The sequence below is a fragment of the Octopus bimaculoides genome, chromosome 8 (assembly GCF_001194135.2).
Source record: "Octopus bimaculoides isolate UCB-OBI-ISO-001 chromosome 8, ASM119413v2, whole genome shotgun sequence".
NCBI classification, from domain to species: Eukaryota; Metazoa; Mollusca; class Cephalopoda; order Octopoda; family Octopodidae; genus Octopus; species Octopus bimaculoides.
The window spans coordinates 5,436,532-5,453,475 of NC_068988.1; the positions used below are offsets into that span (position 1 = coordinate 5,436,532).

The following is a 16,944-nucleotide window of genomic DNA, read 5'->3' on the forward strand; positions in this document are numbered from 1 at the left end:
GTTTCTCCACAAATAGCAATAGTATGAAAATAACAAGAATAGAACACAACTCTCGTCATCATTGTTTAACATCTGTTTTCCATTCTGACATGGGTTGGACGATTTAACTGGGGACTGGCAAGCCAGGAGGCCGCACCAGGCCCCAATCTGATCTGGCAATGTTTCTACAGCTGGATGCCCTTCCTAACACCAACCACTCTGAGAGTGTAGTGGGTGCTTTTATGTGCCACTGGCATGGGAGCCACCCAGGCAGCACTGGCATCGGTCATGTCCAGATGGTGCTTATAGCATGCTACCAGCACTGGTATTGGTCACAACTACAATTTCCATTTGATTGTGATTTGATTTTGATTTACTTGACTCAACAGGCCTCCTCAAGCACAGCATGTCACCTGACGATTCAAAGGTACTTTTAAATGGGCTGGTTATGTGACACTGGTGTAAGCTACAGCTGTGAGTTTACTTTCCTTGCCAGGTCTCCACAGTCACAGCATATCTCCAGAGGTCTTGGTCTTTTGTCATTGCCTCTGTGAGGCCCAACATTCGAAGGTCATTTCAATTCGTTTAAATTGTATTTTAAACGAAAGATTTGTTAAGATAAGCTTTGCATTTAATATTTCTGTTAGTTTATATTTTAATAAACACAAAGTTAATAATGTCAAGTTTATAATTTTCGGTAAGATAAGTTTTACATTTATTTTTAATAATAACGGAACAAAGCTTTGTTGTGTTAAGTCCTGGTTGCCACAGATATAGATTATTTGATAATAATAAGAGTATGCTAAAAACAGTTTACAAGAAAGTAACAATACAAACAAAACAAACCACTCACAAATACAGTACACACACACCCGGAAACTACATAAACCATAGTGGTTGGCGTTAGGAAGGGCATCCAGCTGTAGAAACTCTGCCAAATCAGACTGGAGCCTGGTGTTGCCATCCGGTTTCACCAGTCCTCAGTCAAATCGTCCAACCCATGCTAGCATGGAAAGCGGACGTTAAACGATGATGATGATGATGATGATATACACACACAAATGCATACTCAGTACCAACATGCACACACATACACACCACCACCAGGACAATTATAACACAAACACTCAAGAGACACACACACACATAACATCCCCACCAACACAAAAAACACATATATACACATGCACACACACACACACATGCGAAAAAACACGTACACACACACAACACTCTGACAAATACCAATCACACACATTTTCTTGAAAGGAACTTGGGCCCTTTGCCTCAGTGAGGCCTAACACTCAAAAAGAACTTGGCTGCTTTGCCTCTGTGAAGCCCAATGCTCCAACAGTGCTCTTTATGTGCTACCAGCATAGATACCGGTTACATGACACCAAGATCAGCCACGACTAAGATTTCACTTGGCAGTTGTCTGTCTTGCATACCACACCTGATGCTTCTTATGCCTAACTTTTCTCTCAAGATGCATACATACATTACACACACACACACACACACACACACATATATATCTGTTGCATGTCTTTATGGTGGATGCTGATGAGGTGTGTAGACAATATCATGTATAGGTAGAGGCTTGTTTTTGGTCAACATGTCCTGTTGGGTTTCTGGTCAACACTGACCCTAGCATGTGTGCATGCAACTGCTTTTACACCTGGTGTAGCTTTGGGATCAATTTGTAGAGGACATTTGTTAAATTATCTAAAATATTACTTACTACCAAATAATTCATCCAAATGACTGACCTATAACAGAAAAAGAAACAATATATTAACCACATTGATTTGTTTTTATAGATTTATTGTAATCAACAAACTTCAATTTGTTAGCTTAGTCTTACAAAATATGACAGTGACATTTGTCTAAACATCTCCTCTAACTCTCTTATGAAACTGCCCAACCCATACCAGCAAAGAAGACAGATGTTAAATGATGATGACAAGATGTTAAATGTTGATGATAAAAACTAAAACACAGTATTTTTTTAAATCACAAAATTAAAATTGTCAATAACCACAGTATCACAGTCAACTTTAGACATGTATTGACATAATAAAAATACATGCCAATATATTACTTACAAAAAGTATTGCATAAAAACTTGCTGTAAGTTGTTTATGTTAAACAAGCAAAACAAACAGTTGTACATATATTCAGCTTCTAGGCAACACCATGCATCTCTACAAGTACATTTATTAATTCAGCCAACTTACGTAGAGTTCTACAGACTAACTTCCAGAAATAATTTTGACCCTAATTTAGTTTTCATCTTAACACTTTCCATAGGGGCATATCCCAACAGATTCATTATCCGATCCTTAATTATCTTCGTTTAGAAATTCATATTCTTCAAAAGAAGATAAAATAACATGTAATAATAATGACCGGTTACCCACTATTCTAAACTTTGACCGCGTGTGCTAATTCAAAGAAAACACAGAAATAGTTTTCTACTGACTTCTTTAGGGTCTAGGAAGAGATTTAAGCTAAGCACTGCAAACTAACAAAACAGTTTGATGGATTAAGCCATCAAAAATGAGATGGCTTTACCAGCAACACAATGTCGATGATTGAAAACAAAATGCCAACCAAATAGATTGTAAGCTGACATTCTACTTACTATTCCAAAATTAGACTATATAATAACATTTATACACAGTATTCTCAGAAATAACACATTCTTTTGATATTTATTTCGCTAAGGGGGTGAGCTGGCAGAATCATTAGCATGCTGGGCAAAATGCTTAGCGGCATTTCATCTGTCTGAGTTCAAATTCCATCGAGGTCAACTTTACCTTGCATTCTTTCAGGTTTGCTAAAATAAGTACCAGTCAAACACAGGAGTCAATGTAATCGACTTTTCTCCTCTTCCAAAATTTGAAATCAGTATTTATTTAGCTAAAATCATTAGTTTTCCCAAAAAATTTACGATTAAATGAAATAATCTAATTACCTCATCTTCAAAGCGTTGATGAATTTCATGTTGTTTTTCTGGCTGTCTAAATTTCTTTCGAGAATAAAATACATCCTGTAAAAAAAATTGTCAAGAATTTAATCAACCAAGTTTAGTATTAGTATTCTAATCCTGACCTTGTCTATTTATATTTGCTGCCACTACAGTTGCTATGCCAGCTGTAGAAAATATTTTATGCAAACAAGTGATATAGGAATCATAAATACAAGTGAACAAATATGAAAATTATTAATAAATATAAATGGCTCAATCAGAAAAACTTCATCAAAATAGCTACTAGACAGGTCATTGCAAATATAAATCATTGAACATCAATAATGTAGAAAAGTGTCCAAAACTTTGATATAAAACCGACTTTTTTTGCTGAGTGCAACAAACCTCACAACATTTGGAATAATTAGTGAATTATTTTATTATCTTGATTTTAAATTGAATCAGCAGCAAAATGTGTTTTGTAAAGAGCAAAAAGCAAAAATTTTAATATAAACCAAAAGGAATTAGGAATATTTTTAAAAAGCAGAGAAATGAAAATACTCACATCAACAGAATCAATGTTACATTTGTCTTTAATTAGCTTCAACAATGGCTTCACAGCTAAGAGCAGTGTCGTAGTACCACAAGTTTTCAAAATAAAACGCCGTTTTGTAACAAACATGCTGCTTTCACTGCAAAAATATAATAAATATGTAACTAAAAATAGTCATGGCATCAAATATTATTTCATACTAGCAGATGTACCCAGCGTTGCTCGTAATTAAAATGGCATAGTTTTTTTTTCTATTGTTTTACTTGTTTCAGTCATGTGACTGCGGCCATGCTGGAGCACTTCCTTTAGTCAAACAAATTGACCCCAGGATTCATTCTTTGTAAGCCTACTACTTATTCTATTTGTGTCTTTTGCCGAACCGCTAAGTCATGGGGATGTAAACACAGCAACACTGGTTATCAAGCGATGGTAGGCGTACAAACACAGACACACACAAATATACACATAACGACAGTCTTCTTTCAGTTTCTAATTGAAAAAATTATTTAAATGGAAAAAATTACCATATTTATGAAATATAGCTAAAGGGAGGTAACCGTGTAAAACATTAAACTATACGAAGAGCTATTTATTTATAGCAATCACTCTCCATATATTTCAACATTTCAATATTAACATAAATAAATATCTGGTTATGAGATATAATATACAACATATAACATATAACATACCACACAATATATAATATTTGATAATGAGTGAAAGTATTGAAACGAAATCTGTATTACAAATTAGATGCTAAGTCTATAAATACTTTTTACTATATTAAGTACTAACATTCATGTCAGAGGAAATTAACTCATAGTAATAGATAAATAACATACCACTAATATGTAATATATAGTATATGTGAATATTTGGTAAGATATTACAATATATGAAAAATATACGAGAAATATTAAAATATTGAAATTTTCAAAAAACATGAATATTTGGTAATCGTATAATGAAAACGTTTTATATATATATATATATATATATATATATATATATACATACATATATATATATTCACACCCAACACACACACACACAGATGTATTTTATCCATGTAGACACATACATACACACACACATATACAATATATGCACACCTATATACACATACATAAATATATGCATATATATATCATCATTGTCGTCGTCGTTTAACGTCCGCTTTCCATGTTGGCATGGGTTGGACGGTTTGACTGAGGACTGGTGAACCAGAAGGCTGCACCAGGCTTCAATCTGATCTGGCAAAGTTTCAAAGCTGGCTGCCTTTCCTAACGCCAACTACTCCAAGAGGGTAGTGGGTGCTTTTACATGCCACTGGCACGAGGGCCAGTCAGGCTGTTCTGGTAACGACCACGCTCAAAAGGTGTTTTTTATGTGCTACCTACACAGGAGCCAGTCCAGTGGTACTGGCAACGACCACGCTCGAATGTTGTTTTTCATGAAAAAGATGTGTGGCTATTTTTATTTTTGTTATTATCATGGTGAAGGACGGAGTTCGAAATAAGTTACAACTCCCGCCAATTAGAATGAGGTATGTATATGAAAATGAAACCATTAAAGTGAAAGTATCTGTCATTACAGTATCGAAATGTGATTGTTTCAGTTTTGATACTGAAATAGTTTTCTTTTACTGTCAGTGTTTCTCCTTCCTTTCTTTTTGTATTTGTTGTTGGATTGTTCGTAAAGGTTCATAAGTGAAAGTAGGAGTTGAAAGGATTTGTAAAGGTAGTAGAAAGAGGAAATTAGATATTATTAGGGGGGAAATGTTAATTTGTGTAGTTTTATGGATTTTATTTGTAATTAGGATTTATTTTGAGTGAAAAAATGACGCAGTGACCTAACTTATTGTATTTAGAATATTAATTCCGATTCTTTAATTCAAGAAATTTGGAATTGTGTAAATGTATGAATTTTAAACGTACACACACACACAGAGAAAATCTGCCTTTTATAGATAAGATATATTTAACTTTATCCTTATAACCTGCATTTCTGAGTGCTACATTATATTTTTCTTTAAATGGAACACTGCTCATATATACAATATCCCATAACCAGATATTTTAAAAGTTTATTTATGTTAATATTGAAATGTTGAAATATATGGAGAGTAATTATTATAAATAAACAGATCTTCGTATAGTTTAACGTTTTACACGGTTACCTCCCTTTAGCTATATTTCATAAATATGTTAATTTTTTTCCCATTTAAATAATAATTTTTTTAATTAGAAATATACATGCACAAACACACATATATATATACACACAAACACACACACACACATATATATACATTAGCAGGTTTGTGATATTAACTTCAAGAAACCTGCCAGTCACCTATTAGTCTGGTGGATATACTAGTCAGATTGACTACATCCTCGCCAGGAAACAGGAAAGATGGCTATTTATAAATGCCAAAATCTTCCCAGGTGAAGAATACACTCCACAACATAGCTTAAGGATCCTGCAAATAGACAGAGATTTAGAGACGTAGAGGGGGATATAGCATCACATGATGTGGAAGACAACTGGAAGTTTGTACAGAACAACCTGTCAAGGGCTACTGATCAGATCTGTGGCTGGTGCAAAGTCCCTCTTGACCCAAGGTAATGTGGTGGTGCAACAATGCAGTTGACAGGGCCATTAGGGAAAAGAAACAGGCATGGAAGAACTGGAAGAACGGTGGTAGCAGGGAATTGTATCAGACCCACAGAAGGGAAGCTAGGAGACAGGTTTACTTAGCCAGAGGGGAAGGAGATACGAAAAAAATTTGTTTATGTTCTGCATCGTGAGGACCAAAGTGTTTCATGTCGCGAGACAGTGTGTGAGTGAATCATGATATCATAGGAGAGAAATGTGTCTGCATGGATGATGCCTCACTTGCATTTAATGAGGCTGCAAAGAGAGAGACTGAGGGACGCCACTATGAAAGGTTGCTAAATAAAGAGAATGAATGGGAGAAAGAGAATCTGCCAAATATCAGCCCAACAGAGGGACCAGCTATCCAAATTGATAGGACCTTGGTATATAAAGCAATTAAGGGTATGAAGACAGGGAAAGCCCCCAACCCATCAGGAATCACCGCTGAGATGCTTAAATTTGTGTACTTTGTAAATAAATTTCAGTAATTTATTGTAGTTGTTTAAAAATAGCGAACATTAAAATAGAGAGTGAGACTTCACCGTTTTTACGTCAATACCAGAAGTTGACATTGAGAAACCTTTTTAAAGTGAATCAGAAATATAAAGCAATCAAATGAAGACCCTATTATATGTCTGGGGTCAAATTATTCATGCATCACAAGTACAGGAGTAATTGGTGAGGCCATTTTCATGTGAAAAGCGAATACACACACATCTCTATTCTATATATTAGATTTATATACATAGTGAAACTATTAAAAGTGAAAGAATAAAAGTGAAACTATTAAAAGTGAAACTATGATTGTTACTCCATCGAAGGTTTCACTTTTATTCTTCTTGTTTTGGGATGTAATACAGAAACAGTGCCAATGTTTCATTGTTTTAACTCAAAAAAATTACATGCTGACACTCCTGGGGTCTCATAGTATTACCATGTAAAATTTGATTTGATTGAGCCGTTTGAGAATGCATTAGGAACAGACAGAGACACAAAAGATTTTATATACATATATAGATTCTAAATTTAAGTAAATATTACCTTAAAACATAAGCATCCATATCTGCATCTTTCTCATAGCTAATTATTTCAACACGGACATTTTTAAGCAGTTCTGCCCATTCTTGTCTGAAGAATAAAAAAGAGAAAATATTAACCAAATCAATACAATTATGCTATCAGATGTTAACTAAATGTATGCTATGAATCATGCCTTATGGCCTGTTTTAAATATTACCAATTCAGAGGAGGAAGGCCAGTGCCCTTTTGACATCTTCAGTGCCTCTGTGACTTGTGGGAAGTTATCCCAGGACAAGATTCTTGGTACACACACACACATAAATAAAAGGGATGGAAGAGGTTGTGGAGAACTACAATTGTTTCAAAAGCATATCAGGTATACCTTAGGTAACATTACAAATCTCTCATAACTTACAGGTGTACTTTAACCTCAGGTACATCTAACTTTTCAGTTAAAAATAGTCCACCATAAAGGAGGACGCTAAAGAAAACTGGGTTAGCAGAAACAACCAAAGTGGGAGTGGAGATTAGAATAAGTAAAAAAACCAGTGCTTACTGATAACCTTAGCAAAATAAACAGAAGTCTGGTTTCATTTTGTTATCATCATACACAAATTATTGTAATAGCTGCAAAAGATTATGATCTCATTAATGTATGTGGCATCAGTGATGGGAAACTAATGTACTGAAAGCTGAGACATTTAATCTCTAAGGATAGATAAACATAATGGCATCATTTACAACACCAGGGCTCAGTTTTTTGCCCCCTATTATCATTGACCTCCAGGACATAACAAGGGAATTTATAACTAGCTGCCCTTAGGAACTATTATATGCTGATGACCTCATTCTTATAATGGAATCTGTAGCAAACATAAAAAGTAGTACCACAAAAGAAAGATGGAGGATGGGTATTAGAAGGGGAAAGGCTTGACAGGCCCTCAATGTTGCTGTGATGGATGGGTTTTCTCTAGTACAGCATATTGCCACTCATCTCAGCACCCCGTCATTTTCTCTGAGAGGTTCAACAGCTTGAGGCCAGTTTTTATCACTTCATCCCACATCTTCCCATGTCTTTCTCTTCCACAAGTTCCTACCACATTTAGCAATTAGCATTTCTTTATGTGGCTGTCCTCATTCATCCATTCACATCACATGACCATACCAATGCAACCTTCTCTCCTGCACACCACAACCGATGCCTCTTATATCCAATTTTTTCTCAAGACACTTGTACTTTTTTTTGCATGTGACACTGACATTACACATCCACTGGAGCATGCTAGCTTCATTCCTTTCCATTTTTTGTGTGTCTTTCACATTTGCAGCCTGAGTTACACAACCATGTAGCATTGTTGTTTGTATAAAGGCATTGTGCAATCTGTCTTTCACACCGAGAGAGAGAGAGGATTTTTGTTACCAATAGGGACAATGATTCACTGCACTTTCTCCCATCAGTTCTTATTCTAGCAACTATACATTCAGCACCACCACTTCCACTGCTAATTAAGGTCACCTAAGTGTCAGGAACTATCTACTACCTCCTAGGCATTGGAAAGCATCTATTTCCCATGTGCTTTTAGTGTTTATTTCACCTATGCATCTGCAACAAAGTTAACCTTCCTGTAATTCCACTGCACCTCTTATATGTCCATAGTTTGCACTGAGTACAACAAATGGAATTTCTACCGACACCTACATATTGAACAGGGCCATTTACTCAAAAGGTTTTCTTACTAAGTAGAACTTTGGTCTTTGCCAAATTAACTTTAAGGCCTTTTGATTCTAGTTCTCCCAACAAGCTGTCAAAAGTACAAACATGCAACTTAGACTATCCATTTAAGTACTAGCATAATTTACAACTAAAGAATCAATGCCATAGTTTGAGAGCGGAAGCTGGATCTGTCTGAGGAATGACCAACAATCCAAGAAATGGTCGATAGGAGACCCCTCCCTCTTTCTCCCACACATAAAAAGCATAGAAGGAATGTTAGCATTCCTTTTACTTCACTCACAGCCAGGCTTTGTAACACACACACACACATGCATGTGTGTGTCTGTGTGTTGTTTACATTTGAGCTTCTTCAAAAATCACTGGAGAACAAATTATAATATTATTCTCCTCTCAACAAATTGTCAGCTGGCTTTGTGCCATGAAAAGAGTATTATTTGCAAACCAGATAAGGGCTTTATGAACAAGGACATCAAACTATAAAAAAATGCCACAATCATAGCTAAGCCATGGAAAAAAAACGGATGTAAAATGAACAAACAATACATCAAATTACTAAAGTAATTACAGAAGTATCAAATTGCTCAAGTAATTAAAGCAATAGCAAGTTGGTGAAATAGATCATGAAAATTAGAGAGAGAATTATAGCCCAATTAATTTGTAACGGAATTAGACTAGATAAAATGTAGTTTGGTTTTGTGATGGGGAGTATGACTAATACCATCTTCCTCATGAAACAGCCACAGCAGAAGTATTTAGCTAAATGTAAACCATTCTACCTAGCGTCCATTGACCTGCAGAAATCCTTCAATAGAGTGCCATGCTTTGTAATTTGGTGGTTTCCAAGGAAACTAGAGATAGACAAATGGCTTGTGAAAGCCATGTAAACCACGTGCAAGGGTACTGTTAGTAAGTAGTCATAAGTACAGCAATTTAGAGTACAGATACGGGTTCACCAGGGCTCAGTTTTTTGCCCCCTATTATCATTGACCTCCAGGACATAACAAGGGAATTTATGACTAGCTGCCCTTAGGAACTATTATATGCTGATGACCTCATTCTTATAATGGAATCTGTAGCAAACATAAAATTGAAATTCCAGGTATGAAAGCAAAACCTGGAATTAAAAGGCCTTAAAATTATCTTAGTAAAGACCAAAGTCCGAGTGAACACGAGAACAGACAGGACTCTACTCTCCTCAAGAAAGGTGTAGGCTGGAATTTCATATGGTATATCCAGTGCTAACTATAAACATACAAGGGTTGCAATGAACTCACAAGAAGGTTAACAGAGAAAGTAGTGTTGGTATGTGGAAGCTGAACACTAAGGACACATGGGGTAATTGGTTTTCTCAAATGACCTGAATGCTCCCTAGAGGTAGCAGATAGTTTCAGTTATCTAAAGGACCTAATTAGAGTGGAGGAGGATGTTCTGGAAGTAGAGTTGCTGGAATAAAAATGGGATGCTGAGAGAGCTCTTACCTCTGTTGGCTATAAAAGGTCGCTTTCTCACTCTCAAATTGAAAGGCAGATGCTTGTGTACAAACAGCAATGCTACATGGTGGTAAGACATGGGCCCCTGAATGCAGAGGATATGGAAGACAAGAATGAAGCTCATATGCTCCACTGGATGTGCAGTGTTGGCTTACATGTATGGTAAAGTGCTAAGTTATTGAGAGAAAAATCAGCGATAAGAGGAATTAGATGTAGTGTGCAAGAGAAAAGACTGCACTGGTATGCTCATGTGATATAAACAGATGAAGACAAAGAAGTGCTTCGTAGCACGGTCTTTCCTTGTCCTAGATGTTCTTGGAATAAAAATTGGCCCTTTCTCATCTTGGATGTGGACTACCAAGTGTCTTCATGCACTACCTGCCTGATAAGAAAGTCAGGTACTTTCATGGCCCTGGTGATGGACCTGATTGACTTGGAAGGATCGTTGTCTATCATGGCCTGGGTCTCACCAACAAATTCAGGAGTTCTTTTCTTATCAGAACGATCAGAGTGAGTTTTCCAAGCTGCCATACCTTCGTAATCACCATTAGACTCATCCAACTTTTTCCGAATCCCCTGCACTGTCCTCAGATTGACACCCAAACACTCTGAAATGTTTGTTTTGAAGCTTCCAGCGCAAATGACAAGCAGTACAGCATGTCGTTTCCAAATTTCTGGCAGAGTGAATTGCGTCATTGTGATGTTTTTCTCACAGACGGTGCCCAACTGACCCTACTATATTGTGTGGTCAACAAAATCAAAAGCAAACAATGCACATGCGCAAAATTAAAAAAATATAAAATGGCAACGATTTATCCATCACACCCTGTGTATGTGTGTGGAGGCGCAATGGCCCGGTGGTTAGGGCAGTGGACTCGCAGTCATAGGATCGCAGTTTCAATTCCCAGACCAGGCGTTGTGAGTGTTTACTGAGCGAAAACACCTAAAGCTCCACGAGGCTCTGGCAGGGGATGGTGGTGAACCCTGCTGTACTCTTTCACCACAACTTTCTCTCACTCTTACTTCCTGTTTCTGTTGTGCCTATATTTCAAAGGGCCAGCCTTGTCACACTGTATCACGCTGAATATCCCCGAGAACTACGTTAAGGGTACACGTGTCTGTGGAATGCTCAGCCACTTGCACATTAATTTCATGAGCAGACTGTTCTGTTGAGTGGATCAACTGGAACCCTCGTCGCTGTAACTGACGGAGTGCCGTAGTAGTATACATACACACACACACACACACATGCACATGCATGTATGAGCAAGCGTAGTTGTATGTACGAGTGATTGAATACATGTATATTCTTTGTGTACATTTGTGTATAAGTATCATCATCATCATCATCATCATCATCGTTTAACGTCCGCTTTCCATGCTAGCATGGGTTGGACGATTTGACTGAGGACTGGTGAAACCAGATGGCAACACCAGGCTCCAATCTAATTTGGCAGAGTTTCTACAGCTGGATGCCCTTCCTAACGCCAACCACTCAGAGAGTGTAGTGGGTGCTTTTACGTGTCACCCGCACAAAAGCCAGTCAGGCGGTACTGGCATCGGCCACGCTCGAAATGGTGTCTTTTATGTGCCACCCGCACAAGAGCCAGTCCAGGGGCACTGGCAACGATCTCGCTCGAAAACCCTACGAAGGCCAGTCAGGCGGTACTGGCAACGGTCACGCTCTAGCTTTATTTTATGTAATGAAGTCAGCATGTGGGCATGTGTGAGTACAATATTAACCCTTTATGGCCTAGTTTACATATAAGTGTATAGAATAAAAATGTATGTTGACTTTGATCAGGTCCCGTATAGACCATAATTTGAGCTGACTTACTTTAAGTAGGTACCAAAGTTTAATGTTTACAATCAAATGCATTGTAGGATACTCATGAAGTTCTCTCAAGATAGTAGCGCCAACTAAGCAGTTAGCTGAGCAGTCTTTCCTCAAAATATAAGCTAGTGAAAGCTTATTTTTGTTATTTTGTTCATTCTTTCTAATTTATATATTTATTTTTTGTTATCTTTGCATTCTGAGTGTAGATCATAAAAAGTTTTTGTACACTTAAGTGTTGTTGGCACTCTGTCGCTTACGACAAGGGTTCCAGTTGATCCGATCAACGGAACAGCCTGCTCGTGAAATTAACGTGCAAGTGGCTGAGCACTCCACAGACACGTGTACCCTTAACGTAGTTCTCGGGGACATTCAGCGTGACACAGTGTGACAAGGCTGACCCTTTGAATTACAGGCACAACAGAAACAGGAAGTAAGAGTGAGAGAAAGTTGTGGTGAAAGAGTACAGCAGGGTTCGCCACCATCCCCTGCCAGAGCCTCGTGGAGCTTTAGGTGTTTTCGCTCAATAAACACTCACAACGCCCGGTCTGGGAATCGAAACCGCGATCCTATGACCGCGAGTCCGCTGCCCTAACCACTGGGCCATTGCGCCTCCACACACTTAAGTGTACATCAGGAAAAAGAATGAATACAGAATATCAATGAATATATTGAACTGAAATGATGATATAACTTTGCATACAAGTTATGTCTTGATCGATATTTTATCAACATGTTCCACTGCATATAATATCTTTTTTACTTTCAGTTCCTTTTACAACAGAGTTTACAAGATAAGCTGTTGTGCAGGAATATCAGACTACATTTATGATTTTGAAGTCCTTGGGGGAAAAGATGCAAAGAAACCACCTGCAAATGTTTAGGTTCAGTATGAATTTGGAGAGAGCAAGAATGTGGGGCCAAGCCTTACAAAGGATCTTAAAAAAGAATAGAGGTAAGATTTTCTTTGATAATCTATTTGCAAGAATTGAAGTTATGATTCTGCTTAGACATCAAGAAATCTTTGCTGTTGGCACACTCAGAACTGATAGATTAAGAGGTTGCCCTATACCTACAAAGTGAGCAATGAGAAAGGAAGGAAGTGGATCCATCTGCAAGTTTGCTGAGAAAGACCACAGTCTTGTAATTTGAGGATGATATGACGACTATGACTGCAAGGAGCTGAAAGTACCCCATTCTGCAAGTGTCAAAATCTACAACCACTACATGGGTGGGGGTTGATAAAGCTGATATGCTCCTTTCCCTTCACTAAACCAAGACGCGTACCAAGAAATCGTATCATAGGATTGCTTTTCATATGATCTGGTTAGCTGTTGTCAATGCGAAGTACGAGTTCTTTGGTTGACTTCCACACTGACATTTGTAGAAGCCTACTCCAAGCAGAAAACATATTGAGAGTGAAGAAGAAAATAATATTCCTTCTAAGAAATTATGATCATTGAAAGCATCATCAGTTCCAGATTCAGTCCATGTTGACAATATTTCTCTTGCCTGTAAAATTCACCACTAACTGGTGCAAGATGAACAGCTGTAGCTGTTGGACAAAATTTATCTGTTCCAAGTGCCAGGTATATCAGTGTGTGGCAAAAGGTAGAGAAACTGGTTTCAGAAATTTCATGGAAATGATCATGATTATATATTTCATTTTAGCAATCACATAAAGTTACATTTGCTTTTAGAAAGAAAAGTTCATTTCAATTTCTTTTTTATTCCTCATGTACACTTAAGTGTGCAAAAATTAATACCCTATTTTCATAAATTCCAAATGAAACCAGTGCTGTTTTTGTGTTAGTTTCAACCCAAGTAGCACCCAAAATAAAAACCAATAAAAATATTATTTCTTAGATCATAGGCCCTTAAGTGTTAATCACCTAAGAACTTTCTGAAGTCACCCCATAAATCCATTTATATAGATATGGAAATTACTTAAAACCACACCCAATTCTACCCCGTAGAAGTTATTTCTAGAGTAGGCACATGGTTGGTTACTATGAATTAAAAAAATTCTCTCAGGGAAAAAGAAGAAAAATATGATTTTAATCTTGTTTACATTGAAAGGAGTAAGATTTCCAGTAATTCAGACCACTTCATGGTCCCATCAGACAAAATGGAAAAAAGCGATGCCACAGAAGATGTCCAAGGAGATATGCTTCAACAGCCATACTGATTCATGGGGCTTACATTTGCAGATACAATCTCCAAATCTGATGAGATCTAATGTATTACTTGAACATTTCTGTTGTTTCCATGGGTTATCTGTGAGCCCTCAAAATATGCAAGTCCTTTTGCATTCTGTACTGAATTTTATATGCGCTGTGAATGTACTGGATGTGTTGCATGTAACTCTTTAATATTTTTCTCTTCTGTCGAAAGTGAAAGCGGGTTGTATTCCCATATTCTAATGCTGTGGCTAAGAGAGGATGGATTTTGCTTTTCTGTTTGTAGCTATGGTTGTAAACAGATGTAAGGTTGAAATAATTGTATATGGGGAATAAGGGAAGAAAATCGCGAACCCTCTGTATTCAAGGCTGTGTTGCTTTAGCACCAGGTCTGACCTCATCGCGTATACTTATGCTTTTCTGAAACAGTGTATCTAAAACTAAATTCGTATTTGATTTCTTTGGCGTTGTTTGTAAGATGTGGGACAATAGATTTGTACAAAATATGGCTGCATGATTTACAATGGTTTACGTTTGATCGCATAACACAAACACTTCTCTTCCAATAGATGTAGCAGTCCTATGTAGGCTTCTTCGTTTGTTCGGTTATGTATGTTTTGGAGTTTATAGAACGGTCGTTTTGGTTAAAATTAAATATTAGTGGAATGACTCTTGCGCTACTCTGCTCGGGAAATTTTTTTTTAAAAATCTACATGCATTATTGTAAATGCTTAAAGAATTGAGAAATTATTGCTAGCCAGCGATTTTCTTCATCTTTTAATTTTATTCTTTTATATTTCCTTCGATGTTTACTTTCAGTAAAGCAGAATTTGTATATCAATACATTCTGCAGCAGAGTTCAAAAACAACTATCAACAAAATCTTCAAAAAAATAATAATAATAAACTGGAGGGAAGTTAATAGTCAATTGATTGGGTACGACGCACGTGTTGAGATAAGAATTTGTTTAATGTTTAGACACATCTCAGGCCAACAAACAATATTTATTGCACCCATTCATTTAACTCATGCACATACCTATTATTATTATTATTATTTTATCGGTATTTTGCCCATCACTACGTTCTGAGTTCAAATTCCGCCGAGGTCGACTTTGCCTTTCATCCTTTTGGGGGTCGATAAATTAAATACCAGTGAAACACTGAGGTCGATGTACCCTTAACGTAGTTCTAGGGTACATAAAATTTGAGGTTTTTTTGCCTCTAGTAGAAAGGATTATTATTCAATTAGCTATTTTAACAAGGTACCCGTTTGAGTTTTAAAAAAAACAAACATATGGCGGCAATTAAACATTTATCGGTGAGATGGGTTTATTTTTTTCTTTTTAAGAAGAAAACTAATTGAAAAAAAAATAAGCCATAGATATATAAAAAAAGCGAAACTATTTAGTTTTAAAAAGAATTTTACAAAGTTTTGGGTAACGGGGAAACTGCAAGTTAATATCTTGATATTTTATCTGAGATAAACAATAAAGTATTCTTTCAATTGAAAGAAAAAAAAACTGTCAGAACTGAAATGTTGTAAAGGAATTTATGTGTAAAAGTCAATAATGAATTTGTAAATATGTTTACTAGCTTTTGCAAACATAATTAACGATCCGTTTAAACACTTTTTAAGTCAGTTCTTTAGATTAAGTTACATAATAAGCATGACATAAAAAAGAAAAAAACTTACCGAGAAATTGTTCTAAGATCCCGAGAATCACTCGAAGGTGAAAACCAGACTTCGAGTAATTTTTCAGTGCCTTCAAAAAAATGAGTTGCTGAAGCCATAATTAGTGGAATTAATGAGAAATGTGGCGAAGGAAAAGAGAGTACGTGTGGAGCATCGAGGAATTACACTTCTCTGCTGAATAAATTTCATTGATTTACATGATTGTCGGTCGCTTCCGGAATATTTTCAAAAGAATACAAATCATTTATTTTTGTTCAATTATATTTTTATATTATAATTTCTGACAAAAGAGTTGTTGGCTATAAGTTTCCAGTGAGGCCAGTCGAGGGTTCGCTGCATTTTTGATGGCGAGCGACAAGGGTGCATTTGTACAATTCGATATGGAACAAATATTTCAGAGAACTTTATTCGAGCAACACCGTTTTTTCCGTTTCTAGCCATAGTCAATATACTATGGGCTTCCACACAGTTTCCGTTTGCCAAATTCCAACCACATGGTATTGATAATCCGAGATTATGGTAGAATCACTTGTCAAAGGTGCCACACAGTAAGATCGAACTGCTTAACCATGCAAGCAGCACCAATAATAAATTAAATCAATATCGTCACAGAGTTGCCAACTTCTTTATAAGGAAATAATTTTTATCGATACAGAGAAGAGTAGCCAATTGAATCAGTTTAATTATATGTACTACCGATATTTATTTTCTCCATCACGTAAAATAATAGAAAATGTTAACCCTCCGTACTGTAAATCCTAAACTTTATTAAAATATCTAATACAGCATTCTACTATATCAGTCGTCAAAGTTTGGTGAAAGTCTT

At 36.5% G+C, this 16,944-nt stretch overlaps 1 protein-coding gene across 1 annotated transcript in view; it reads right to left on the reverse strand.

The window, feature by feature from the left end:
- Positions 1–16,638, reverse strand: part of LOC106878897 (S-adenosylmethionine decarboxylase proenzyme 1) — a 48,288-nt gene extending 31,650 nt beyond the window's left edge. Inside the window, exons 1-5 of the mRNA XM_014928246.2 lie at positions 16,119–16,638; positions 7,206–7,292; positions 3,516–3,642; positions 2,957–3,031; positions 1,721–1,748 (exon numbers count right to left, since the gene is read on the reverse strand). Coding sequence (XP_014783732.1) covers positions 1,721–1,748; positions 2,957–3,031; positions 3,516–3,642; positions 7,206–7,292; positions 16,119–16,216 — 415 coding nt within the window. The 5' untranslated portion in view covers positions 16,217–16,638. The remainder of the gene's footprint in view (positions 1–1,720; positions 1,749–2,956; positions 3,032–3,515; positions 3,643–7,205; positions 7,293–16,118) is intronic.
- Between the last annotated feature and the right edge of the window lie 306 nt (positions 16,639–16,944).